The 27632-nt window shown below is 35.8% G+C and overlaps 1 protein-coding gene across 1 annotated transcript in view; it reads left to right on the forward strand.

Annotated features, from left to right (window-relative positions):
- The first annotated feature begins 12863 nt into the window (after nucleotides 1-12863).
- lin28b (lin-28 homolog B (C. elegans)) overlaps nucleotides 12864-27632 on the forward strand; it is a 31112-nt gene continuing 16343 nt past the window's right edge. Inside the window, exons 1-2 of the mRNA XM_026917508.3 lie at nucleotides 12864-13744; nucleotides 14569-14747. Of these exons, the coding sequence (XP_026773309.1) occupies nucleotides 13735-13744; nucleotides 14569-14747 (189 nt within the window). The 5' untranslated portion in view covers nucleotides 12864-13734. The remainder of the gene's footprint in view (nucleotides 13745-14568; nucleotides 14748-27632) is intronic.

The raw sequence follows: 27632 nt of genomic DNA on the forward strand, positions 1-27632 counted from the left end.
CGACTGCGTTTTTATTTTTTTTAGGGAATCTTCGGTAACTTTACTGACCCTCGTTCTTCTGCTGTTCCACCCTGCTGGGTTTAATCCCACTCTTGTTTTTAGTCAAGTTCCATGTCTTTCCTCGATCATATATACACATAAATACTTATTTTCTCAAACTCCACAAACACCTTAGATTATATCATCTATAATATTTTATTACATTACTCTTCTCTTCACTTCTCAGTCATTAGCAATAATCACTTGATAATTGCTTGAATAAAACCTTGAAAGTTATATTATAGCTTTTTTGTTGCACAAGTGGAATCGGTCAATCCAAATATTTACACATTAAACAGTACAAAAGTTAATTTTTAAATAAGTTATTTACTGATAATAATACAAGGCCAAACTCACACTATTTATTTACAATATACATTTATGCAAAACCCGTTTATCTTTAATAAATAGAGGGAGTTGTTTGTTAAAAAGTAAACGAATACCTTCACACAGAGTTCATGTGTAGTTTCCATCTCTGACCACATGGTGGCAGCACATCACCTCCCTGAACTGGAGTGAGCAGCATCACGTTCAAACTGCGAGCAAACCAAAAACAAATCCCAAACCAAACCAAGCCAAAAACAAATCCAGAACCAAACCAAGCCAAACCAAACCAAAAACAAATTCCAAACCAAACCAAACCAAAAACAAATCCAGAACCAAACCAAACCAAACCAAAAACAAATTCCAAACCAAACCAAAAACAAATCCAGAACCAAGCCAAACCAAACCAAAAACAAATCCAAAACCAAACCAAAAACAAATCCAAAACCAAACCAAACCAAAACCAAAAACAAAAACAATTCCAGAACCAAGCCAAGCCAAATGAACCCCAAACAAAACAAAACCAAACCAAAAACAGACCCAAAACAAACCCAAAGCCAAACAAAAACAAGCAAAAAAAACCCCAAAAAAACAAATCCAAAACCAAACAAAATGACTGCACTCTTATAACACACAACTACAAAACATCTAATAACAGAAAACATTTTCTCTATGAAGAATATCAGGTTTTAATTTTAAGAACGTTTTAGTTTCTTCTTTGTAAAATATTTCTGACAGCACATTAGTAAACATAAACACTTAAAATGTTGAACATGAAAACTATTGTGATATTTGTGATAAAACAGGGAAAATCTGTTGCTCCATAACATTAAACTGATTCTAAATTAAGTGTTAAAGCTCATTCAGTGATGTTTAACGATCAGAAGCAAACAACTGATATACAAAAAACCTGATTATTTATTTTATTTACATTCCTTACATGGGATGATTCGTCACATTACTGAATTCATTTATTTTTCTGCTTTAGTTTAATAATCTAATAACATTTTTCCAAATGTAGCTGAAATGTTCAAAGATTGTTCAATAAAGCGACTTTGTTGTGTCGCTTAAATAGACTTACTAATAATTATTATACTTATTACTTATATAAAGATAAATACAAAACACTTATTTGTAAATACCAATATTATATGTACTGTGAAAAAAAAAATCTGTGGATAAATAATAATAATAATAATAATAATAATAATAATAATAATAATAATAATAATAATAATGATAAGAAGAAGAAGAAGAACAACAACAACAACAACAAAATAATTTCTTCTTCTTCTCCTCCTCCTTTTATCATTATAATATGCATTTTTTTTTTACTTATTTATTTTTTATAATGAATGATTTTTTAAGCTTATTTGATGAAAATACTGAAACGCACTCTTTCTGTTTTCCACTGGAGGACGCCCCTAACCCCGAGGCAAACTGTAAATGTGTGTTCTGAGATGCTTTTCTGCTCACCATGGCTGTAAAGAGTGATTATTTGAGTTACCACAGCCTTCCTGTCTGACATTTCCACTTTGATCTCATAGAGCTGCTGCTCAGTTGATGTTTTTTTGGTTTGTTTTTTTTTGCTCTAGTCCGTGTAAAAGTGGCTGTTGTGCATGAAAATCCTGGAAGATCGTCAATTTCTGAAATACTCAAACCGGCACCATCAGCCATGGCACAGTCAGTGTCAGTGAGATTACATTTTTCTCCCCAGTGTGTACCGGTGTTCTTATTAAAGTGGCCACTGAGTGTTGAGAGTGTTATGTGGTGCTGCATTACATTAAAACGTAACACCAGCAGGTGCAGCTCTTCTAAGACACTTTTTTTTTGTCTCCCCTGCCTGCTATTCTGACACACTCCTCTTCTGTTTCACTGCCGTGATTAAATATTAATAGTTGGAAAATTCCTTGATAAAAGAAAAGCGCCGTTGCCTCTGACCTGACTCGCTCGGTTGTGTGAGAAGGCCGCACGCTGCACTCTTTAGTGGGATTGGAAACAGCAGAAGGCTCCCAAAGCCCTTCATCTACACGTCTCTCTGTGGGAGCTCTTCTATTTTTATGTCCTATGAGGATACACACATCATGGCTGTTCACTCTCTTTCAGGTGAGTCTGACTTTTGACATTTGCAGACCTTCATTAAGGGTTTGGCATGAAACGAGCTCAGGAAGAGGAATCAATGCCACCAGAAATAGTCGAACGGTATGCAGGCTCCTCGGATTCATCCATCAAAGCATCTGTAGGATCTCTTTTCCTGCAGTTTTAAACATAAACCAGACAGAATCCCACGGTGTTCTGCCTCATTGACACCAAACATCTCTTTAGACTTTAGATTTCATATTAATAACATTTCTTTTGGAAATCCCAAATCCGTCTTCTCTTCCAGAAGTCCCGAAAGTCCCTTATCGTGCTCGCTAGATCCCCCTGATGGAGGTGTGTGTTCACTTTTTGGTTTATTTTTAATTGTGAAGTTGTGACTGTAAACACTGTCATTTCACATCGTATCTGTAGTAGATACAGTAGATATATTATTTTGATCGGGGCCATTGGTGAACATCTGGGGGCTCTAAAACGTTCTCGGGGGCCCCACTTACACCAATCATATAATTTTACATGCAAGAATGAAAAGAATTAACACTTCATTACCTTGGATGAGTCAACAGACTACTGTTGCCGTAGCTACAAGCTAGCAACTTGATGTGTGTTAGCCCAACACTTCTTACTCCAGATACTAGCTAGCTAAATAGTTAGCTACTGACTTTTCCAAACAAATCGTCTAAATCCAAGTTACCTTCTTTTTGTGTTTTTCTGCCTCGGGTAGATATGAACACTTTATGGTCGCTGCTTCTTCGAGATTTTCTGACCTTCGTTACATTAGTTATGTCATTCATTTACGTAAATTGCAGTTTTTTATTCTTTTCACACCACAAAGCGGCCCCCTGTGACTGCCTGATGCATAAACCTTTTCGCCAAATGATGGCGAAATCTGCTTTTTGGTGCGTAACTATTATAAAAATCACGGCACCCCCTGGTGGTCTGGAGCCCCAAAGCGACCGCTTAAAGCAGGAAACGGCCCTGATTTCGATTTCTCATGTTTGTTGAAGAAAATATAAATCCTCGTGTTGGAAAAGTTATTTTCCATACGGCTACTTAACTAGGATTCCAAGAGGGCCGACACCTGATCAGACCTCAGGTTACTGTGCGGAGTTTCACACGTTCTCGCCATGTTTCCTTGGGGTTCTCCGGTTTCCTCCTAGCTCCCAAAAACATGCCAGTAGCTGGACTGGTGATGCTAAAAGTGTATCCCTAGGTGTGAACGAGTGTGTCCTGTCCAGGGGGTATTGTCATCTGGTGTTTCGGCGTTCCCGGGATAGACTCCGGATCCACCGTGACCCTGATCGGGATAAAGAGCGTACTGAAAATATGAATAAACAAACCTCCTGTAGGCTCTGATGTGAATAATTACATACTGTAAATGGTTTCTTCTCCTCCTGAGGTAGCTCCCTTCATTTCTTTTTCCTTGTCTTTGGCTTGTTTGTTGATAGTTATGGAGTCTTTAATATCAGTAAAGTCACTCTTTATTGTATATTGAATATAGCAACAAAAAAAATAGTATTTAATTTTGTTGTTGTTGCAGATTTAATAAACATTTAAAGTTCACTAAACACACTGCAGGTTCAATCAGCAGCACAGGTGAATTCCTGCACTGTAGTAACCTTCTCCATTTCCGGTCTGGTTTCCATAGTTACCTCTAACCTCCCGCCTGCCATTAAATGTTAACCTGCTAATTAGGACCACGAGGCTTCAGTAGTACAGAGATAAAGAAAATTCCGCTTAATACCAGCGCGCAGGTAACTAACCCCCATTACACACAGTCACCAACCGTCGCCATGGTTACCACTGCGTTCCCGTCCTACTTCCGCCGACGTCACAACTGCGACGTCATGCCCCGTATTCTTATACCGGTCTAAACAATGCATCAGAGCAGGAGGCGACCACGGTAACTATGGCAACTTTTACTATTTTTATTTTTATTTTTAAACCGTATTTAATGCGATGTTTTTGCGATTTAGGACGCGACCCTTGTGATAAACCTTCCAGCGCAAAATGCTTAAAATACAATTCTTTATTAACTAAAACACTGATATCCATTACCCTTAAACTAATGAAAAAATATATATTTCATTTCAAGAAAGTATTTTCAACCATCCATGTCGCATTGTGAATTTAGTGAAGTATTTATATGCATGTAAAGTGTAAATATCAGTCAATAAAAAGCCCAATAAACTGATAAATCATTTATTTTTCAAGAATGAAGAGAGAATGAAGAGAAAAACCGCTTATATGCTAAACAAAACAAAACAAAACAAAACAACACAACTGTCGTTTTTAGAATAAAATAAAAATTATTGCGCCATTCTGAAAAGGAAAGTTTTAAATAATGATCCTGTTTAAATAGTTTATATGAGAAATCTGTGGGTCAGTATACAACAAACTAAAGCTTTTTTTGTTTGTTTGTTTTACTGAAATTCACAAGCAACAGTTTCAGTCTGTGATTCAGAAACTAACCCAAACTTAACACTTTGTCTTTTATTTATGTTTTAAACCAAAATCGGCAGGCGTGGATTTAACTACAACTTCTGTGTGTGTGTGTGTGTTTTATATATATATATATAAAATAAATCCTATAGCCTCTAAGATCCCTACATGATCACAGAAACCAGAATCAGGTGTGTGTGTGTGTGTGTGTGTGTGTGATCAGTCCATCACCTGCTGTTAAACTCTGAGAGCGCTTTTAACTGACTTCTTTATTTGATGTGAAAAACATTGGCGAGTGTTTGGAGAAATTGCGGGAAATTTGGTAGATTTAAGTAGAAACACCAAAGCAAAGCAAAGCTGTAAGGAAAGAGAGAGAGAAAGAGAGGGAGGGAGGAAGGGAAGCAGTGTTGGGTTGGTGGGTGGATGGGTGTTTGTGGGATTCTTCAGGTCCTGGGTGGGGGGTGAAATTTAGCCTCGGGGTGGTTGGAGTTGAGCAGCTCAACCCTCTTCAGTCTGCTCCATCTCTCACACAGGAAGATAAGAGATAAGAGATGAGAGATGAGAGATGAGAGATAAGATGTACCTTTATTGATCCCCCGTAGAAGAAATTCAAGTAACATCAAAGAAAAGATTTTTTTTCATAAATTCATGAGAAATAGTATAAAATTAAAATAATCTAAGATAAATAGAAATAATAATAATAATAATACTAGAAACATTAAAAATGGATATAGAGTTCACATCAAGTGTGATAAAAATAAATAAATAAATAAATAAATCCACTGCACTCTGAGTGATATCCGACTCTGAGAGTGAGATATGAAGGATTGATTTGTAGGAACAGCATCGGGTGGATTTTAATAGCCGACCTGCAGGCGTTTAAACCATGGAGCTGATTCTCTCATGTTTAGGAAACTACTTTAGTCTGGAAACCACAAAAACAACCATCTTCATTCTTCTCCATTTTACACAAACGAGCCTGATTTATTACCAGATATGAGGTGTTAATTCAACACTGGGAGATTTATTTTTAATACAACAACTGAATAAAATCAGACCAAAACAAATGATTTAGTGGAGAATTTACTGTAATTCTTCACAATTAAGAGTGTTATAGATTAATTAATATATTTTTTTAAGACAACTTCTTCTAAAAAGATGAACAAAATCAAAGCAAAATGTACAAAAGTACCTACTAAAGTTCACTGTGTTATTAATGACTGCTAACTTTAACCACAAATTCATCTGAACTATAAAGCTACAAAGTGTTAATGGAAAATACATTGTTGTAGCTTTATTACATATATATATAAAAATAGTAATAATTGTATAGGGACATTTTTTCCCTCAGTGACTCAACAAAACAAACCCTTCTTTAGTTTTGTAACAATAATCTGATAAGAATGGTAGAAATACATTTCTGTGTTCTCGAGTGCGAAACTATTTTAGCCAAGTTTAGATTTCCTTGATCTTAATACATTTTATGACATTTTAGTCATTAATACATCTTATGTTTTTATATCTTTTAATAATCATGACATATGAACACACACACAAAAATCACTTCTAAAACAGGAGTGGAAATAATTAGCTACTTTTAATTCATGGTCAGAAAAAAATGTGCCTAAGAGGAAAAGAGAGAAAGAAAGAAAGAGAGAGAGAGAGAGGGAGAGAGAGATGGGGAAAATGTGGCTTATTATTAATAATTCTACTTATTAAATACTTGTTATTATTATTATTAAACCTTACTGTTATTAAGGTGAAATGTATATTTAATATATTGTGCTTGGTTACAGAATGATGTATTTTATTACCCTATATAGCAGATTAAACAGTTTATATGTTATTATAAACTGATTATTAACATGGATGTAGAATTTCACATGTGCAAATCTTGCCTTTGTAGCCTTTATGTGTCGTTTTTATACAGATATATAAAGCTATAAAATAAACATTTGACTGCTTTACTGTATGTTTTGCTGCTTTATGGTGCTTTAGTGGATGGAAAGAGATCAGAACTCATTGGGAATGTAATTAAGACTTATTCAGGTCTCTGTTTCCAGCGTGTAACTTGTCTATTTGTTAGAATTAATGTTTTTTTCTTCTTTAATGAACAACAATAATTCCTTAACAATTTTGCCCTTTAAAAAAAACCAACATAAATCAACACAATGTGATTTCAAAAAGTGACTTATAGCCTCTTTGTAACGCAGTGTAATGCTAATTGTTTTGTAAATAAATGCTATTTAAAAAAAAAAAGAAAAAAAGGTATCTTATGAAATGTATTTCCATAAAACCAAAACACACACGAGCCTTTACTGTAAAAGTGGCTAAAAATAGAACGCCACGTATGGTAACTATGGTAACAACGTATGCCTGCGTAGGCGTCGTGACGTAACACGGAAGTATGGAGGGAGTGTAAAGGCGCTGGTGCGGGTTTTTTTTTTGTGTGTGTGGTTTTGTTTTTCATGGCTGCGTTAATTTCCCGACAAAACCCCCTCACAGCACAGCGAGGCAGGACTACTGAGGGACTGCCAGCATGACCTGTAATAAATACTACATTATTCCATGTAATCTATAAGGAAGAAAACTATAGAAAGCTAGCATAAACACACACAGGGGCGTGTCACAAGTTTCTGGGCTTTAAATACAAATACAATCTCTGTGGAAAAACTGTCTCCATCTTCCTAAAAAGCAAACAAATAACAAATCAGTAAATAACAAATACACTTAATTACCATTAATTCCTCGGTTTAAGAACTCTCAGTTTCACTACAGTTAAATTTAGTCAATAAGATCATTCCAAACAAATGTTTCAAATAAATGCAAAATAAATAAATAAAAAGCTGGTTTTCAAAAATATAAATATTCTATAGCTAGATATTTTAAAAAGTCAAGAGAATCTGTAACTGATTTTGCAATTATTATTACTACTGTTTCTGTAATTTATATATATATAATTTTTGGATAAATATTATATATTAAATTATAATTATATTATATATCATTATATAAATATCATAAATTATAATATAACTAATAAATTCTTCTTTTCTTCTTCTTCTGATTATCAGTTGTATTATTATTATTATTATTATTATTATTATTATTATTATTATTATTATTATACTTTGTGTCCAAATCCATCTTGGGTTCAAAATTATTCATAATTTACCCATCAGTCATTCAGCCATTAATAAGCTATATTCACAAATGGATTTGCAGATTATAAAATATAATAAAAATGTAGTCAATACTTTAAAAAAAAAATATAGTAGTAATATATAGTCTGTAAGTTTAGTACACATCATTAAAAAAATACAAAGCAGAAAAGTCTTAGGCACAGGCAAAGAAATGCTGTAACACAAAGATGGCTTCAGAAATACTGATAAACATTTCTATATTATAAAATGTCCTATAAAGAGCAGTAAACAGGGCTAAACTAAAGCAAGTCAGTATTTGGTGTGATGACATTTTGCTTTAAAAAACCCACCAGTAGTCTGAGGTACAGTGTGTGCAGATGTGTGAGGAAATGGTGGAGAATCTGCCACAGCGTTTCTGGAGACTCTGAATCACTCGCTTGTTTCTCTGCAGTAAAACCCAGCAGCCTTCATGATGGTTTCTTTTTATCTGAATAGTGGTCTGTTACCTAATATGTTGCTTTCTTGACTGACATACAAACGTTTTTATGTAACGTTTAAATTTTTTGTTGGAAAAGTAATGTTTTATAAAAATTCTAAATTATAATAAATTATAATGCATTAATAAATATAAAATAATTATGAATTTAATGAATTGAAAATACAACGAATCTGCAACTGTTTTTGCAATTCGTACCTCTGCAACATCTTCTTTAAACAATCCAGTACTTCTGAACGATTGCTCTGAAATCACCAGGATGTAAAAATCTAGAGATCATACTTTCAGGACACATCAGAGCAGAGACATTTGAATTCTCGGATTTTCTTTCCTCCATCTGATAATCTGAGACATGCATGTGTTAGGGTGAGAAAATCATAAATGTGCCTCATTAATGCTGGACAATTTCCTTCACAAAGAATAATACAAATCATGTAATGTGTGTGTATATATATAGATATATATTTCTCAGATGATTTTAATTTTCCACACTGTATAGGCTGCATGCATTTTCTCTTTGGATCTAGTCTTTTAAAGATTTCTAGAGATCCACTACATTCAAACACACACACACAACAGAATATAAAACATTGTAATGTATTTATGTAGGCAATAAAGCAATGCAAAACATACTTATAATCACATGATCCTGTTATAGTTGTATATAAATAACTTGTGAGGTGTAACTCTGTGGCTGGATTCAGCTTTAAGATTTCGTACACTGACATTTGTAATTATTTAAGAGAATATTGGATGTTTCATTAAATAAAACATTTTTAAAAATGTTCAATTTGACATTTTCACTACAATGTAATCATTCTTTGAAAAAATAACGCAAATAATAAAGACATGTAGGCGTGGGAGATATGATAAAACCATCACGTCATGATACTTGAAGACTTTGATAAGCGATATGTATCACGATTTTGAAGTTTGCTAGGAAACTGCCAGCAAAACAGATGCCTTTTTTTTTTTTTTTAAAAAGAGAAGAAACCAGTGTTAACTGATTATCAGTGTTAATTGTTTAACAGTGAAGATAAACAACTCTACAAATTGTTAACAATTTTATAGATTCAGCACAAAATTGTAACATCAAATCAGAGTTTGTAAATGTTATAAAATTACTGATGCTACCTGAGTTACATCTTGGAAAAGTGTATTTATTGCAACGTAATTTATCATGATATTGATATTAAATCATTACAGATGGATTTTTGTTAGTTTATTTTCACCTTGTTTTATTCGTTGCTAATTCCTTCCCACTAGCTAACTCAGCTAGCTCTCTCCTACGAGGCTGGACGTTGATTTAGTAAATTTTCACCTCGGCCAAACTTCTCCACTTGTTTCTAAAATGTTCAAGACGATCCTATTCTTTCTTGCTGGCTTCATAAAAGTTTGATATGTAACTCGGCTAAACATTCGATTCGGATCAAATATATCGTCATCGTACATATCTCAGATGTAAACATATAGCGATTGTTCCTGCAAATAACTCAATCCAAACTGACATCACGTGTCTAAACATAACAGCTGAGTGCAAAAGTTTGCAACAATTTTTAGGTGAAAAAGGAAAGTTCTACCTGTATGATACAATTTCTGTAGCGTCAAATAGGCAGATGGAATAAACTCTGTAAAAAAGTTACAAATGAAATGTGTCCTGTAACAAAGCAACAGTCTACCAAAACATATTCTGAGAAGTCAAGAGAAAAGTTTTGCCTCTTGCTCTTCAGATCTGAAGTTAATATGTGACGTGTGGAAATTTCAACAAAGGAACTTTAAGGTCAAATTTTTTATTGATCATATTTAAAAGTGAGGCGCCAAAAGTTTTTGAATAGACACCAAGGTTTTTTTTTTTTTTTTTTTCATTATTAATACATAAACAGACACGATTTGAGGATTCTATTGCTAGTGAAACATATATTTAGAAAGAGGAGTTTCTTAGAGCTTCTTTGGATGGTTAACGTTAAATAGTTTTCGAAAGAGGTTCTACTTGAAACACTGAAAAGGAAACCCTCTGTGTTCCACACAGTACCTTTAAGTACCCTTTCCCCAGACAGACATAAAAAAACACTCAACACTCTCAGAAATAAAGGTACCAGAATGTATTTTTCCTCTTCACTGATGTGGTACCATCCAGGAGACATGTTTTGCACCTTTAGTGTGTATCTTTTACCTGCGAAAGTGCGAAAGTGCATGTAGTGTAACTTTAATTAGCTTTCAGAGTAATTAAAGGCACATTTAAAGCTTGAGTAAAGTCCTTAAGGTCTAATTATTTTAAACGTGGAAAGATATACACTAAAGGTGCAAGACACGTCCCCTTAATGGTCCCACCTCATTGACAAGAAAAACACTATATATATATATATATATATATATATATATATTTCTGAGAGTGTAAGAGTGTGTGGGAATAGATTGCTGTCATCACGTGTGATCTGAATTTCCATAAATACACATTTCTAACATAAAAATTGCATGTGAACGTCCCTCCGAGGAAATAACGTTGATACACAAGTTTTTGATCTTTACTCTTTCATCATGGAGGAAAAGAACAACTAGATTTTTTTTTTTTACATTTTTGTAAATACATTTTATTCACCACAGATTACACCACACACTGTCAGAAATAAAAGGTACCAAAATGCACTTTTCCTTCTCACTGGTTACATCTGTTATATCTTTAGCATATATTTTTACACTTTTAAAAATAACGTAAGGTACATCATTGGACATGAAGGACCACTGATGTACATTTTATACTTTTAGTGTGTATATTTTCACCTGGAAATGTGAATATAGTGTACATTTAAAAATAATTGAAGGTATATATTTGGACCTTAAATTGGACCACATTTAAAGCTTTACTCTTAAAAAAAATATGAAACCTTTCCCAGGTAACATACACACACACACACACACACAACACATGAGCTCGTCATGGTACTGCACCAGTGACAAAGAAAAGTACTTTATTTCTGAGAGGGTATAATTTTTTATTTTTATTTTTTGAATTTCATTGTGATTGAAATAAATGTGTAGGGCATGTGTAAGGGTGTGCCAACTTTTGCGCTCAGTTTTATGCAAGATATACTTTCTAATCACCCCAGAAGTCTTTCCAGTGACTGATGGAGGTGAATGGGAAGCAGAGAGCAGCCGGAAACCTGAAGTGACCCGAGCACCGACACCCCCCACCCCACTGGACACGAGCGCACCCGACATCTACAGAACTTTCGCACGATGGTCGGTTTGGGAAACGCCCACTGGATCTGGGGGCGGGGGTAGTGAAATTCCTGAGTTAGAGAGAGAGAGAGAGAGGGAGAGAGAGAGGGAGAGAGGGGATGGGGAGAGTCTGATGGAAGGTGGGGGTAGCTGTTGAGTTGTTGATTCATTCTTCTAAAGTGGTTTCAAACCCCTATGAGTCAAGCAAGAAGAAGAAGAAGAGGAGGAAGACAAAGAAGACAAACAGCTCGTGACTTGCGAAATATGTGCAGATATTTCATAACGTGATGAAAAACATGTTTTCATGAGCAAGCAAAAATCATTGGAATTGTAGAACAACAACAGGAAATTATTTAAAGATCTAAAAGATCCTTTTCGGACAAAAACAAAACAAAAAAAAAAAGTGTTGTTTTGGTGCAAAAAGGGGTTAGTACCATTCCTTGTGAGTGGGAGATGTACCTTTTGTACCTTTAGTATGTGGCCTGTCTTTTACCCATAGAAAGGTGAATGTAGTACCTTTAAAGCTTTACTCTAAAGATTAAGTACATCATCCCTTTTGTTTAAAGGTACCACATTTACAGATCAAAGATACACATTAAAGGTACACAAGATAGATAGATAGATAGATAGATAGATAGATAGATAGATAGATAGGCCACTTTATTAATCCCAGAGGGATTAATTCAAAGATTACATCAGCAATCCAAAAAGTAAAGTGTGAAAAGTAAAGTAAAGTAAAAACAAAACAAAAAAAAGAAATTCAGAAAAGCAAAAATAAACACATTCAGTAAAAAATGATAAAATATAGTATTGGATGCAGAGTGAGTGTAGTCTTATATACGCAGTCTTGTGAGTAGATGTGAAAAGTGCCAGTGTAAATCCTGGAGTATTAACAGTACCTAGTCACTACCCTTCTTTAAAAGTCTCAGATGATTTTTTTTGTTTGTTTTAGATTAGTATAGATTAAGATAATGAATATGCATTCTGTGCTCTGAATGATTTCCATGTGATTTAGCATTATTCCCATGCTGAGCTCTTTTTTTTTTTTTTTTTTTTTTGCCATAAGTAACCTACTAACAGATTTTAAGGTGTTTATACTCTTTTTTTTTTTTTTTAAACAGCAGTGTTGAACAGCTGGCAGAGCTGCATGCTGTCTCACTATCTGACTTTATTCACATTACAGGCTGTTAACTGGTACAAGCCGACCATTTAGATTAGCATGTGAAGAAAGGAGGCTTAGTGAAAGGAAACGCGTCTATGAACCACAGCCACCATGAAAACGCAGGGAAGTTAGGACTAGCTCATGCTCAGAGTTTAGTGATCAGAGCAGGATACTAGGTAAAGTGATGCAAACACGTGAGAAAATTGATTTTTTTTTTTTATTATTATTATTTGTTGGGTAAAGGGTTGACTATAATGGAAAATGTATCAAGTTTTATAAAAAAAAAAAATTGCACAAAAGTCGGGAGTAGTGAAAATCACATTCTACCGTAATGCACAGCACGTTATAAACACGCACCACAGGTACTAAACTATTTAGTACGGTAGTGTGTGTTTTTTGGTGATTTGGACGGAGCCCAAGTCACGTGTGCCAGGGCTGGAGCCAATCAGAAGGCAGCCAGAGAGAAAGGGAGAGTGAGAGAGTGGGAGAGAGAGAGAGAGAAGGAGGAGGTCACAAGAAAGAGAGAGAGAGAGAGAGAGAGAGAGAGAGACATGAGCAAACATCAAAAGAGGCGAAGCACGCTGTACCATGCGAGCTCGCGCTCGAAAATCGCAATGTCGGATCCACGGTGACGCGCATCATCTTCATCATCATCATCATCTTCATCACCACCACCACCGCCGCCATCATCATCATCACCACCAACAACAACAACATTATCACCATCGATCGCCCCGTTTTGGGAAGGAAACGTGTTTTTTTTTCATCGGAGGAACTTCGCAGGAACACGGAGGGTCCGCGCGCGGGGAAACATGGCCGAAGGTTTACCCTGATTCTGTTTCTTCTGCTTCTTATTCTTCTTCTTATTAGCTATTATTATAATTAATTTAAAAAAACAAACAAAAAAAATATATATATATACAATTGTTGGAAACATTTTACTTTCATTTCGCTCGCGCATGAGGAACGAAGGCGGGTGTCGGTTATATAGTTTTAGTTTAGCGCGTAACTTGCTTGTTTTGTGCACGAGCTCCGGGCGCGGGTTTGTTTACGCCGTGTGATCGCACGCGCGATTGAGAACGGTTTTCGCTCTAGTAATAAGATGCGTGAAGGTGAGAGAGAGAGAGAGAGAGAGAGAGAGACAGAGAGAGAGAGAGAGAGAGACTATAATCGCTCGCGCACCTGCCCCCCCCCCTCCCTTCAACCCCCCCCAATCCCCCCAATCCCCCCTAATGCACGTGAATTACGGTATGCACGTGGAGGTTAAAAAAAAAAAGTTAGTTGTTTTGGTGAAGGAGTGAAATTGAGCAATCGCCATCAGCAGGCGGGGGTTAGAACAGGGAATAGGTAGATCATGCGGGGTTGCAAACGTGTAGCTGACTTCTGAGTGATGGTTCCCGGTTGTGCACGCGCACCTTAACGTGATTAGATGTGATGTATTCATCTCACCTCACACCTGGTTTGGGGTAAAATGGGAATTTCCATTTTTTCGCCCACACACGTCGCGAATCTGCTGGTCTTGTGTGTGTGTGTGTGTGTGTGTGTTGTCTTGAACCAAGCAAACAAGCAAAACTCCAGGTTGCTGAAACTCCGAGCTTGATTACCGACTACCTCACCGGGATTGTGTTTCCGTTTTTACCGTGCAGGAGGGCCGGGCGGAGACACCGCCAGGTGCCCGGGGCAGGAGGAGCGGAGCCCGGGGCAGGTCCTGGCTGGATCCGGCTACTGCAAATGGTTCAATGTGCGCATGGGATTTGGATTTATATCGATGACCCACAGCGAGGGGCGTCCAGTGGACCCTCCATTAGACGTCTTTGTCCACCAGGTGAGTCCACCAGAGCTATTATACTCATTTATACAGCTGATCTCTCTCTCTCTCTTTCTCTCCCTTAGTCTGGCTTTGGTTGGGTTACAGTGTTGACCACTGCTAGCATGCAACATGGTATTCAGTGTGTGTTGGGTTGGTGTTACATCTCGTTTGTATTGCTGATGGTACTGACTACTGAACCTTCAGGGACACCCTCAGGCCTGTATGTAGCTACAAACAAGCCATTTAGTGACACCATCATGGCTTATCCTACCCTCCACCCCATAACTCAGCCATACCCCCTATAATCCCCATAACCCCCCTCCATACCGCCCATACCCCAAACCACCAACTACAGTGGATTCTAGGTTTTCAAGTTGTGAATAATGACCTCTTCTGGGGCATTAAAGGCGTGTATGATAGTGTGATAAAGCTTGCTGGATTTTTCTTCTTTATGGAAACATGAACACAGTTGTATATATATATATGATGTCTTATGACGTCACTGGTCAGTTGGTAAAAATATTAATTAGGCTACACAAGGCCTAATTGTCTTTGCTTTGTGAGGAAATGCTGCTGTTGTGAAACCTAGCTTTCCAAAGATGTTCAGTCGACTCATGGACCAGAAATACACGAATGATGGAGCTGCTAAAATGTCGGGCTTTTACACTTTACCTCACAGAGACACTGTTTTCTCTCTCCAGCTCTTACGAGGTTTTCTTGGCTGATGTTTTTTGCTCAGGTTTATGCTAGCTTTCATGGCTTTTTGGGTTTTTTTTTGGTGTCCAGCGTTGAGCCAGATGTCGTCATGTGCTACAGTGTTTACATCCGATGCTAGTAGCTTAAAGCAGGAGCTTGTTCTCACTCGGTTTCGGTTTAAAAGGTTTGCTAACGGCGTTAGTCCGTATTTAAACCAGGTTTAGACCTCCAGTACGGATTTAAAACGGCGCGAGGCTGCTACGTCATAACGAGTCGGTTATATTTTGAAATTGAGACCGTTAAAATGCGCGTGAGCAGGCCGCTGAGGCGTTTAACTGACTGATTAAAAACCGTGTGTCTTTCTTGTACTATATCTTTGCTTTTAAAACACGAATTTCGATTTTATTAGCCGTATTTAAGGAGTTATAATCTTACAGTGATTAGTTTAGTCGTTATTTGTTTGTTATTAACGTGTTCCTAAAGCTAGTTTGCTCATATAGCTTTCACTGCAGCTATAAGTATCACTATAAAGCATTAGCTAAACATTATATAAAGACTAACTTGCTAAACTGTATGCTAATAAATATATGTTTGCTATACTGATCTTTTTTATTTTGATTAATTCATTTTACAGCTGTCTTATACCACTTTCATTAAGTGTTGGGACACATTTTAATCATATTTATGTGTTTAATCAGAAAATATACTTTTCTGTTATGCTATATTTTAATAATGGTTCATTTTTATCTGGTTATTAACCCTTTAAGATGTTAATCAGTAAGGTGTCTGGGGTTAATTTATGTGAATTTGATAAGTGTTGTTAATATGTTACAGAGTCCTGAAAACAACGTGCTAGGTCTGAACTGTTGGCTAATCAGGATTCATTTGATGTGTAGTGTTGGTTTTGCTCAGTGTTCTTGTGGAAAATAATAGTTTTGTCTTTCATGTATGTTAGAAACAATTAACTGAATTGAAAAAACATATTTAACTACTGAGAATCAGAAAATCATTTAATCTGATTCAAAATGATTTGTTTTATTGTGTTTTTTAAGCACTGAATGTGGTGTTTATCTGCTTGCAATAAAGTGCTACTTATGAGCTGTAGGCTAATAAATATTAGGTTAATATGCTTCATGTTCAGTTCTCTGTCCAGTGTTTGAGAATTTAAAGCATAATGAAGTCATTTCTGTGATGTAACAGTGTCTGTTTAGCAAAACATGCTAACTATGTGATGAGCTGATGTCTAGTTTTGCTTGGTGTTTCTGTGAGAAATGTAGGAGGAAATGAAGCTACCTTTTTACTTTTTGTAAGAAAGTTCATTTGTGTCTTCATCCTTTACAACACTTTTGTAAAAATCTTATAAAATCTTATAAACCTTATAAAGTGTATTGGTGGCCTCAGTAAAGAGGCCGTTTACAATCATACATGCTTATTATATATTACACGTCTTACATACATCTACATATTTAGCTTCTTTGGAATGTAATTAAACTTGTTATAAATATTTTTCATTATTAATTTGGGAAATTTGGAGGTTAGGTACATCTTTAAATTGTTTAATTTCTCCTGAGAAAATTCACATTTAATAACAGAACATAATAGTCTATTTTGTAGATTATAAGAGACCGGACTATTTAGGTTACATTACTGAAACCATGCACATTGTTTTTGTTACAATTACAAACTTTGACTGTGTAATAATGATGTTAGTTAATATATATAAAGCCTGCATCATGCATAAAATTAAATTGATTCAATTCAGTTAGCTGCACACTTTGATCATTCATTCCTTAACCACGTCAGTCACGCAAAAGCAAATAAGTCGCTTTGTTTACCTCAGTACCAGATTTGTACATTACAAACGTCTGCAGGTGAAACGGCTCATTTTAGTTCGATTCGCTGTGACCTTCAGGGCATCGTTACAAGATTAAACACAAATACAGTATCAGATAAAACAAAAATACAATTCATATCCAGCTAAATGTAACAGGCACAAAAAACAAACTGTCGTGTAGTTATAAGGTTAAAAAACATATACATGAACTGGACATGAAGAGTTTCCATGCAGCCGATTGGTATTTTCAGATTTGTTTAACATTAAACAACAGTAGACTCAGTAGTGTTGCAGCTGATTTTGTTTTGCATTAGCACATTAATAAGATCTGTGTGAATAAAATAGTTGTGTATGAATGGTGAGATTGGAAATACTAATTTGGAAGGCATAAATTCGTTTACATATAAGAGGTTGTGTAACTTCAGGATGTGGTTAAAAAAAAACAAGACGAAACTTTAATTGAAATTGCCTTTATACAGCGTTCTGAGCACAGATATAATGGAAATGTGATTAAAGCAAGTTTGTATCCTAAGGGCTTAATTTTACTCGATACACTCGGGTCGCTAGACTTTAAGGTTTCATTTTGCATTATTATATCAACATGATCGTTATTATTATTGTTATTATTATTTTTCCTATTACGCACTGCTTTCTGGGGCGACGCGGCTCCCGCGTTTTTCCCTTCCAGTTTAAGCCCAGGCTGTACAAATCATTTTGAACGCTCTTCCCTTTATCTGATTGATGATCATGATAAATAATACTGGTGGAACCGGAGCTCTAAAGATACCACACACACTCATGGATTGCCCTAATGGAGGTGTGTGTGTGTGCAGGTGGGAGGGAAACTAACAGAGAGGAGATGAAGAAAACACACTGACGTACACATATATATATATATATGTATAGAGAGAGAGAGAGAGTAAATAGTGGAGTTTTAGATATACTGCTGATTTCCTAGTACACAATGTACTAATATTAAAATCTAATAATTCAATAATTCTCAGCCATGTTTATTAAATCATCATTCATGGAACTCTTATGAACACTGAATGAGCCTTAAAATTTGGCTGAAATATGTAGTAGTGTTAAAACAGTTTCTACAAGTTTCTACACGTTCTCATCCTGCTTTCTTAATGGGACTACGTTTTTATATGTATCTTAATAATCCATTAATAATCCAATTTAGAGCTCAGTCAGAATAAAATCATTCCTGTATTGGGGTGGGCTGATATGCTTAAAAATATCATATCATCATTCTCTAAGACATTTCTACAATATGTGATATGTATCGTGATACATAGGTTTACTAAGAAACTTCTAGCAAGACTTCAGTGTTGTGTTTAAAAACCTTTGAAAAACTGTTTTTGATAATATTTTATTTAATGTTCAGAAAAATAAATTGACACTGAAAAGTAGGAAAAATAAATTCTAAAATTGTCTTTAACCTTTTGGAGTTTTAAAGATTTAGTACAAAATAGTATCAATCCAGCTGCTTTCAGTCATTATTTAAAAAAAAAAGAAAAACATATTTAAAAAATCTATAACATCATGCTTTCTGCAAAATCTGAGAAAAGGTTATTCTGGCATGATTTATTACAATATCATTATTATATCATCATATTGCCCTGTCCTATAATGTATACGCATCAATGGAGGCTCAACTGAGGCCAGTCCAAATGCCATTTCTGTCTGATTGAAGCAGGGGGGTTACTATCCTTTTAATAATGAATTAAATAGAAGAATGAATAGTTGTGTCTGATTACGTTCTCTATTGGTGTGTGCATTCTGCAAAAACGGTTGTGTGTGAAAACACAGTTCATGTTACAGATCTGAATCGATTTAAAATCATTTTGAGGTTGGAATGGCAGTGGGATTGACGTCAGATCTAACATTCTGAGGCAGATGCAGGACGTGAGCTGATCTACGCTACGTTCAGTGTTTAATATTTGCCGTGATATTCAGCAAGGATGCAGAACATTTGAGTAAAAGTTCTGATAAAACATTTCCTTCTTTTGTGGTTATTCCCAAATAATGACCTTTAATGTTGGTAACATTAGAAACCGAGTAAAGACATTATAGAGATTGATAATATTGGAATTCTTGCTTCAACAACCAAATATGAAATGCTGAACAACTTTACTGCGTGCACAAACTCTTCTTCTCGCTGTCCGTTTAATAACGATATATGGGCGACGATTGGCTGAGACGGAGATCCTTTAAAACTCCATGAATTACAATATACTGTAAGCAGTGTGATTATAAAGTTGAACACGCTGACAGAACTCACACACTTTTCGTTGTTATGGTAACACTGAGACATAACCTCGTTCCACACGCGCACATAGCTTGGGATCAGATTACATGTGACGTGTGTTTAAACACAGTTCAGGATCTATATAAACAGTTCGTACGAAATCTGCGATCAGGTTCAATTCTTTTGGTTTGGCGAAAATCTTTGCACATAAAAATAGGCAATGTTTCGAGCTTTTCAATTTGTTGTCACTAAAATTGGCACTGTTGTTTGTTTTGTGGGTTTTTCCTTCGCTTTGGTTGGTTCCACACTGCAGTGATGGGTGCTGGTGGATTGGTCAGGAAATGGGCGGGGCTTTACTGAAAATTGAGAATATAAAGTTAAGCTGATTATTTTCCTATCAGAGCATGTCATGAAGTGCTTTATTTCTTTTTTATTTACTAAGCGGTGACACATTGGCTTTTTTTTAACCGTTTCCAGTTACGTTAATATTGTGTAACATCCGTGCCCAGCCCTAGTGAACAGACAACAAAACATGAACTTTCACCTATTAGTACTTCCTGTTTCTTAGCCCGCCCCTTGTTTGATTGACAGCTGAGGACCTCCTACTGTTCTGAGAAACCAGGAGCGGTTCAGGCTTTCAGGAGATCTGATGAAGCGCTCACTGATCACTTCCTGTGTGTGTGTGTGTGTGTGGGCACAGACACGGCACTGAAATGCTGCTGCTGCATCAACAGAGCATCCCGTGGCACCGCTTTTCCGACTGCTGTGAAGATTATGAAGCGTGTGTGTGTGTGTGTGTGTGTGTGTACTTCTGCATGCAAAATACAGGAGAGAGAAGAAAAACAGTTCACACACACAAGCATGTGTGTTGGGGGTATAAAGTGTGTGTGTGTGAGTGTGTGTGTGTGTGTGTTGGGGGTTGGGGGTTCTCACTCTCCGCAGGCATTCTTTAAAAGAGGAATTTCTTTAAAGACAAAAAAGGGAGGGGGGTTCTCCCCTCCCCCGCAAAATCACATATATACACCCACCCACACACACACACACACTCGCTCCACAACATTGGGTGGACTCATTCTCCAATATGTGTGTGTTTGCACACGTGTCTGTGTGTGGGCATGTGCTTGCCGCATGTAGTGACTTTTTCGACTTTTGTTGTTGAAATGTTGCTCTGTGTGTGTGTATGTGTGTGTGTGTGAGAGAGAGAGAGAGAGAGAGAGAAAGAAAGTGAAAAGTTTTGTGTGTGTATGTGTGTTCTAAATATTAAACTGTGTGTGTGTGTATGTGTGTGTTCTAAATTTTAAAATGTGTGTGTGTGTGTGTGTGTGTAAAGGTTAAATCGGGCCCCTGGCCAGATTAACCTCTCGTCCGTTTCACCATTTGGCACGCAGGCACACCCCTAAATCCTGAGGATACTCTCTCTCACTCTCTCTCTCTCTCTCTCTCTCTCTCTCTCTCTCTCTCTGGAACTAAGAACCGATGACATCAGGGGCTTTCGTGCTCCGTCATGTTGTTGCCATAACAACGGATCAAGCGATTCAAATTCTTACCATGTTAAAAAAAACTTGAGAGATAAAACAGTTCAGCGTCTTGCTAACGCTCGTACCTGAGTAGGCGCGTACAACGCGAACGTCACGTGCAACAAAACTTCATTAGAGCCGTCACACTCACAGAATAAAGACCTGAAAACAAATAAAACCACGTTATCTCCCATCGAGTGTGTAACTGTCGTCTAGAGCGTCGTCTCTGCGCTGCGTGTAAATGCTGAAGGATTGGATTTTAACGTGATTCACGTGAGTAGAAGGAAACGTGTAAAATCCTGCACAGTCCAGCGTTTCATTCCTAAACTGGTGGAAATGCAGCCGATGATTAAAAGTATCAGGTGGTGAAAGAGTCGCGGCAGTTTGGGGAAATAATTCAGGAAATGCAAATCTACTCAGAACACATCCAGGAATAAAAATAATGGAAAGATCATTCAGGAAGTAAAAGATGAAAAAAGGGAACGAGGATACTTTATTAACATTTGCTTGGAGAAATCCCCGGTGTCGACTCTGATGTCAGTAAAATGAATGAAGAGAATATCCTCTTCCTGTCTTCCTTCCTTTCATTCTCTTTCCATTTGACTCGCTCTATCGCTCACTATTCACCCAGATAGCTTTATTCACACTATAAAAATATCTAGCACAATTTTCCACTATAGTTTTATTTTGATTTGTGAATTTTTTTTTTAATGTGCAACATGAATCAAGATTTTACTCTCCTCATACATTACACAATCTCAAAGCACTACGATATATTAAAGATCATATACATATAATAATCAGACTCGTACCCTTAAAACCAACATCAGACGTCTGATTAATAAACGTCAGGAACGTCTAGATATCTTTCTGTAACTTAAACCTGAAAAGCTGCTGCTGAAAATCGAATTAAAATCTACTTTCATTAAAGAAAGATGAAAAACAGGAAACGTTTCGTTTTCTATTCTTTTTTTTCCTCTGCCCTCATTTCACGTTCATATTTTAATGATTAATTAATTTTAAGATCCACATACATTTTCATAATACTTGTATATAATCTTCTCCTCTGTCATTCTCTAGTGCTGTTTAGCACGTTCTATTTTATTCCTTCTTTTATTACTTCGTTCCTCTTTTCTCTTGTGTTTTCCTTCATCTTCACTTTCTAAACACTTTGCATTCTTTACCTATACGTTCATTATGATCTTTTCTTCTTCCTAAACATGTTTTACAGTTGTTTCTCTCTATCTTTTCCTCCACGTCATTCCTCCGTCTCTGTGTCTCCGTCTTGTCCAGGTTCCTCTCTTTCCCCCCTGCTTAACTTCAAAACCAGAGGGTGAAAAGGGGGAGAAAAAAAACACTGCCCGGGTCACATGACCAGGTCCCGCCTTCCTTTAAAAAATTCCTAATGCCCATATAAGGAAATAAACGCAGAATGATTAAACAGACGTCGGGATGAATGGACTGAGGATTTCCATAAAAAAAGGGAAAAAAATACAACCTTTTTTTTTTTTTTTCTTTTGTAATCCTGTCACCTGTAGATGTTTTTAATCTGGAAACTGTGTTTAATAAGAATTAAGATGAATTAAGGTACAGTTTATTTTTCAGATATTTATTTTATAAAAGTTGAACATTTTGACAAGTTTATTTTTGCTTTTTATTTACAGTCAGAATTTTAAAGTAATTTGGACGATGTTCATGGAATCAGAGTGATTAAAATCATCTGGATTACAAACCTTGTACATGTTTTTAATGTGACATTTTATATAAAAATGAAATCGATTGTACCAGAACAGGATGATTACAAATAATTAAAGAATGAAATAAAATGTTTAACAAAAGAAAAAAAACATAATTAAGCATAAATGTTGGTTTAATTGAATTTTTTCATTTTCTTAATCGCTAAGAGAATGCAACAAAAGTTTAATAGGTCATATAACGTTATTTCAAATTGTAATCCTTTGTATTCATTAGTTTTAGAGGAGTTAGTTACCAAGAATTAATTACTAATTAGTTAATTAGTATTAACTAAAATAATCTTATATTATTCAGTTGAATGTTGATTCAGATTCTTTCTTCAAATACAAGAATCTTGTATTACATGTGCTGTTATTCAATTTTCATATCACAATAATGAAATAATATTAAATTAATTAAAATGAAATAAATATATCAGCATGATATTTAACAGAATTCTGGTTTATAACACCATAATCGAAGGGAAGCGATGCATCTTTAATAACCTCTTTTCGTTTCTGTTTTATGTTCGTTTTTAATATATTAACAAATTAGACCTAAAATAATTAAATAAAATATACAAAGACATTTGTAAGTTTGTAAATAAAATAACAAATAGAAAATGTAAAGTTGAATTGTAGCTGTGTATTTCCTGATGTTTCTAAAACGAGCTAACAAACTTTTCCGTAAACAGCAAAGTTTAGGAAAGTAAAGTGAAAAATGTGCAAAAGAAACGATATTTAAATCTTAGTTTTTGTTTTAATGAACAAACTCTAGTAAAAATACACAAAGTCACATGACCTACTAATGTCCAGTAATAATAAAATCACAGTATATTGTATAATCAATTATTAACGTTCAATTTCTCCAGTGCAAATAAAGTTTTCTTGAATAAAGTCAGATTGAAAGTAATTATTTCTCACTAGTAACACATAGAAATGGAGAAAGTTTATTAACCAGCAAATTCTAAACTTTATCATCAATCATATGTTTGTGTTTGTAAGTAGAACAGGAGTCATTTTATTACATTTTAATGAGAATATAAGTAAATACGATTTTAATTTCTTTTTTTTTAAATTAACCAAATTTAAACTTTAACTGTAAAGTCGAGGAGGAGAAGAAATCTGTACATCAATTTGAAAGAAAAGTACAAGACTTTTAAACAACAGAAAGAAAAAATCTAATGGATTGTTTTTATGTAAATGAATAATTAAATAATTCCAGTATGAGGGAATTATTATTTTTTTTTGCCTTCTCGTTCAGAATTGTCTCTACGTTATTTCATTCAAAGTTTTTAAAATGTTTTTGGTAACTATTTTCTAAATTACTATATTATTTACTAAAAAAAAACCTAATCATTTCATTGAAATGTTGAAAAAGATAATTCGGTTTGTGGATTTTCTCCAACATTTTACAAAAGAAAGTGTTTCTCAATAAGTAGGTGTTGTTTTAATTGCTGTAAAAAATGATTGCACTCTTTAGAAACAAAAAAATGGTGTCTCAGTGCTAGAAAGTTTTTCGCAGCTGCCTAAATCTGTGAGTCTGCGTGATTAGTAGAAAGCTTAACACTAGCTAGCTACATTACCTAACTAGCTAACTGTAATTCGTGCTTTTCTCTTTTTCTCACAGATGGTTATGTTACTAGATTTAGAAATAATCGTAACATTTCAGAAATTGTCTGATAGATTTTCTGGTTAAAATGAAGTGATTAGCTGCAGGACTAACACAATAAACGATAGCGTTTCCAGCTAATTCTAAATAATGAAATTTAAGTTCATTTAAGTAATTTAAGTTAATTGAATTTAAGTTAAGAAATGTTTTTCATAAGCAGATTTAATGTCTCGGAGAATACGCTCAGACACAAAAATACGCAAACCACTTCAATATAAAGCAAGCGCACTTGCTCGATGCATAACTACGAATAAACAATTTGTTATGCATTGATTTTCGGTAATGTTTGTAATCGTAAATCGTAGAACGATTTTTACTATTCGGATTCATTCACGTGCACGGATGATAAACGATCACACAGGCGGATGGAAACTGTCACCTCACTATTAAATATATCGAGAGGAAATAAAGACGCTAGCTAGCCTTGAATTTCTTTTATGTACGATGTAACGAGAAAAAGCTACAGCTCATACAGCTTTCTCTTAACAACGTAAACACGATATGCGTAAATATGAGAAAAGGTTGATGACTAGCTAACTAGCTTGTGATATGCTATTACATTGTGTTAGCTAGCACTTTTTAGCTGAGTGAGTTAGGTTTCCGGTCCAAAACAGAGGACTGGGAGCACATGCTAATGGGTTAGCTAATAAAATTAAGAATAATTTTTTTGTGTATACAGTGTTTTACATCTGTCCTGTGTGTGTGTGTGTGTGTGTGCGTGTGTGTGCGTGTGTGTGTGTGTGGTATACTGCAGAAAGTATTGTGTACAGAGTTTCTGAAGTTTGAGCTTGACTCTGAGATCATAAAGACGACTGAGGAAATAACACTTCTGCTTTAATGCTTTGGGCCATGAATTGCAAGCTGATAGAGACCCACACACACACACACACACACACACACACACACTTTGTAAACCCAGTGCAGAGTTCATATCCGGCCGCTACTGACGGTGTGTTGTGATTGATATAGAGTGTGCCGGCAGATCAAATGGTGTGTGTGTATGTGTGTGTGTGTGTGTGTGTGTGTGTGTGTGTGTAATAACACACACAGTGAGCTAATTTGGAACCACCGAAACGGTGTGTATGTGTGTTTTGAGAGAGAGAAAGCTCCTGAGAAGAGAGAATGGGGGTGGGGAAAGGGTCAGAGGTCAGCGGGAAGGATGTAATCTCCTGGAGCAGGGTTCGAATGTCAGCGCAAAACTGGATTTGTTAGTCTTTTTTTCCTTCTCACTCTCTCTTCTTCTTCTTCTTCTTCCCCTTTTCCTGTGTTTAAAGTGGAGCCACACACGTAAATTCCCCTCCCCTGTGACCTTTACCCCACGCTGACCCCTGTTAAAGAGAGCAAGAGAGAGAGAGAGAGAGAGAGAGAGAAAGAGAGAGAGAGTGAGGGTTTTTATGCTGCTGGAGTTGTGTAATAATAGTGTAATAACAGTGTGTAATACAGTGTGTTTTAGTTTATGTCAGATGGGTGACAGTGTTTTTTTCATACTACTAACCCTCTCATAATGAAAATACACACACATGCGAACACACACACACACACACACAAAGTGGAGGGAAAGATTGAATAATGGAAGGAAAGTGGTAAAATTGGGTTATCTTGAAATTTGGGCATTTTTATATAACAAATAAAACTGTGTGTGTTGTGCTGTTAGAGGAAAATAATCAACGACGGGGTGGTGTGATGCAACGGAGTTACTGTTACCACACGAAAATTAATCATTTCTCTACAAAAGCACGTCCCGAAGTGTTTCACTTCTCTTACACCACAGCAATTTACCAACAATCACAATTTTTACTAATTAAAGAGTGACGCGTTTTACGTTTTATCCGTTTATAGTTACATTAGATCTTGTGGCTCGCCCATGAAACAAGGCAGTTTCTGTTCTCACTTACATTATAGCAGCTGGAAACAGTTGTTTTCTCAGTGTTGTGTTTTTTCCCTCTGTTGAACTTAATAAGACAAAAAAAACAACAGAGTTTGTCATGTTGGGGAGAAAACACAAAAAAGCGTAAACACCTCGGTCCTGAAGACGTCGGAAAACTTTCGGAAAAGTTACAGCTTTACCATAAACGTTAAATAAACATCTCCTTCATCAGATCAGTGTTTTTCTTCAAAGTCTGCTTATGTGGAGCGTCCACACTACAAGTCCCTGTGAACGAGCTGTTACTATAGAAACGATAACGTATTACAACGTGCGTATTAATCGTTGAAATGGCTGGAGCTGAACTGTAATTTCCGTTGGATTCGTCTCGAACGCTGCTTCAGTCACTGCTTTAGCGCTACTTAAGCCACTTTACCATAACAATCCTGCTGACGTGTGTTAGCATGATGGAGTTGACGTGAGCGTATCGCTTCATTCTCATTCTCACACGTCCCTATTCAGTTCAGTTCAATAAGACGTGAGAGGATAAATAAAGATATCCCTCAGCGGAATACCAGGAGGTAAAGGAATCCATTTTTTACTCCTCTTTATATAAGACGAGTCCAGACACAGTGAGTAATTTATATCTTCACTTCATGTCTTTTACGAGGAGACGACCATAAGTTCATAAGTCGGATATGCAAAACACGGCAACATTTAATCAGCAGAATTCTCGAAATTTTGTCTAGTGTCCATAATTTAGCTTCATCCTTTAATTTAGCATTTTAAGCGTTGTCACGGCAACATGACATCATCAGTCATTATCGGTGATGTGAATTTAAATCCTCTTCGTTCTGCTGCCTGAGAATGTGAGAATGTTTATTATGAGTAGTTGAAAAGGAAGTAGGATACGATGATTCCTTCATGATTCTGTAACAGCAGCGATGGTTTAATTTAATACGTTATTGTTTCTATAGTAACAGCTCATTCAGAGGTGGAGGTTAATTTGAATTGATAAACGTTAATTTCACATTTATGGAAGGAGTCTCCAGTGTCAGAGGTAATGCTGTAACTTTGAGGTTTCCGATATCATCAAGACAGCGGCGTTTATGCATTTTGTGTGGTTTGTCGGTATCACAACAAGCTGCGTATGTTTCTTTCATTAACGTTAAAAGAGAGAATAAATAGAGGCTGGTGAAGGAACGACTGTTTATAGCTGCTGTAACGTAAGTGAGAAAAGGAACTAACTTGTTTCAGGGACGTTTCACAACGGATAAAAAGTACTACGTGCAATTCCTGAGGGAACAGTTGTAATCGTTGGTATATTTCT

This window comes from Pangasianodon hypophthalmus, chromosome 30 (assembly GCF_027358585.1).
Source record: "Pangasianodon hypophthalmus isolate fPanHyp1 chromosome 30, fPanHyp1.pri, whole genome shotgun sequence".
Lineage (NCBI taxonomy): Eukaryota > Metazoa > Chordata > Actinopteri > Siluriformes > Pangasiidae > Pangasianodon > Pangasianodon hypophthalmus.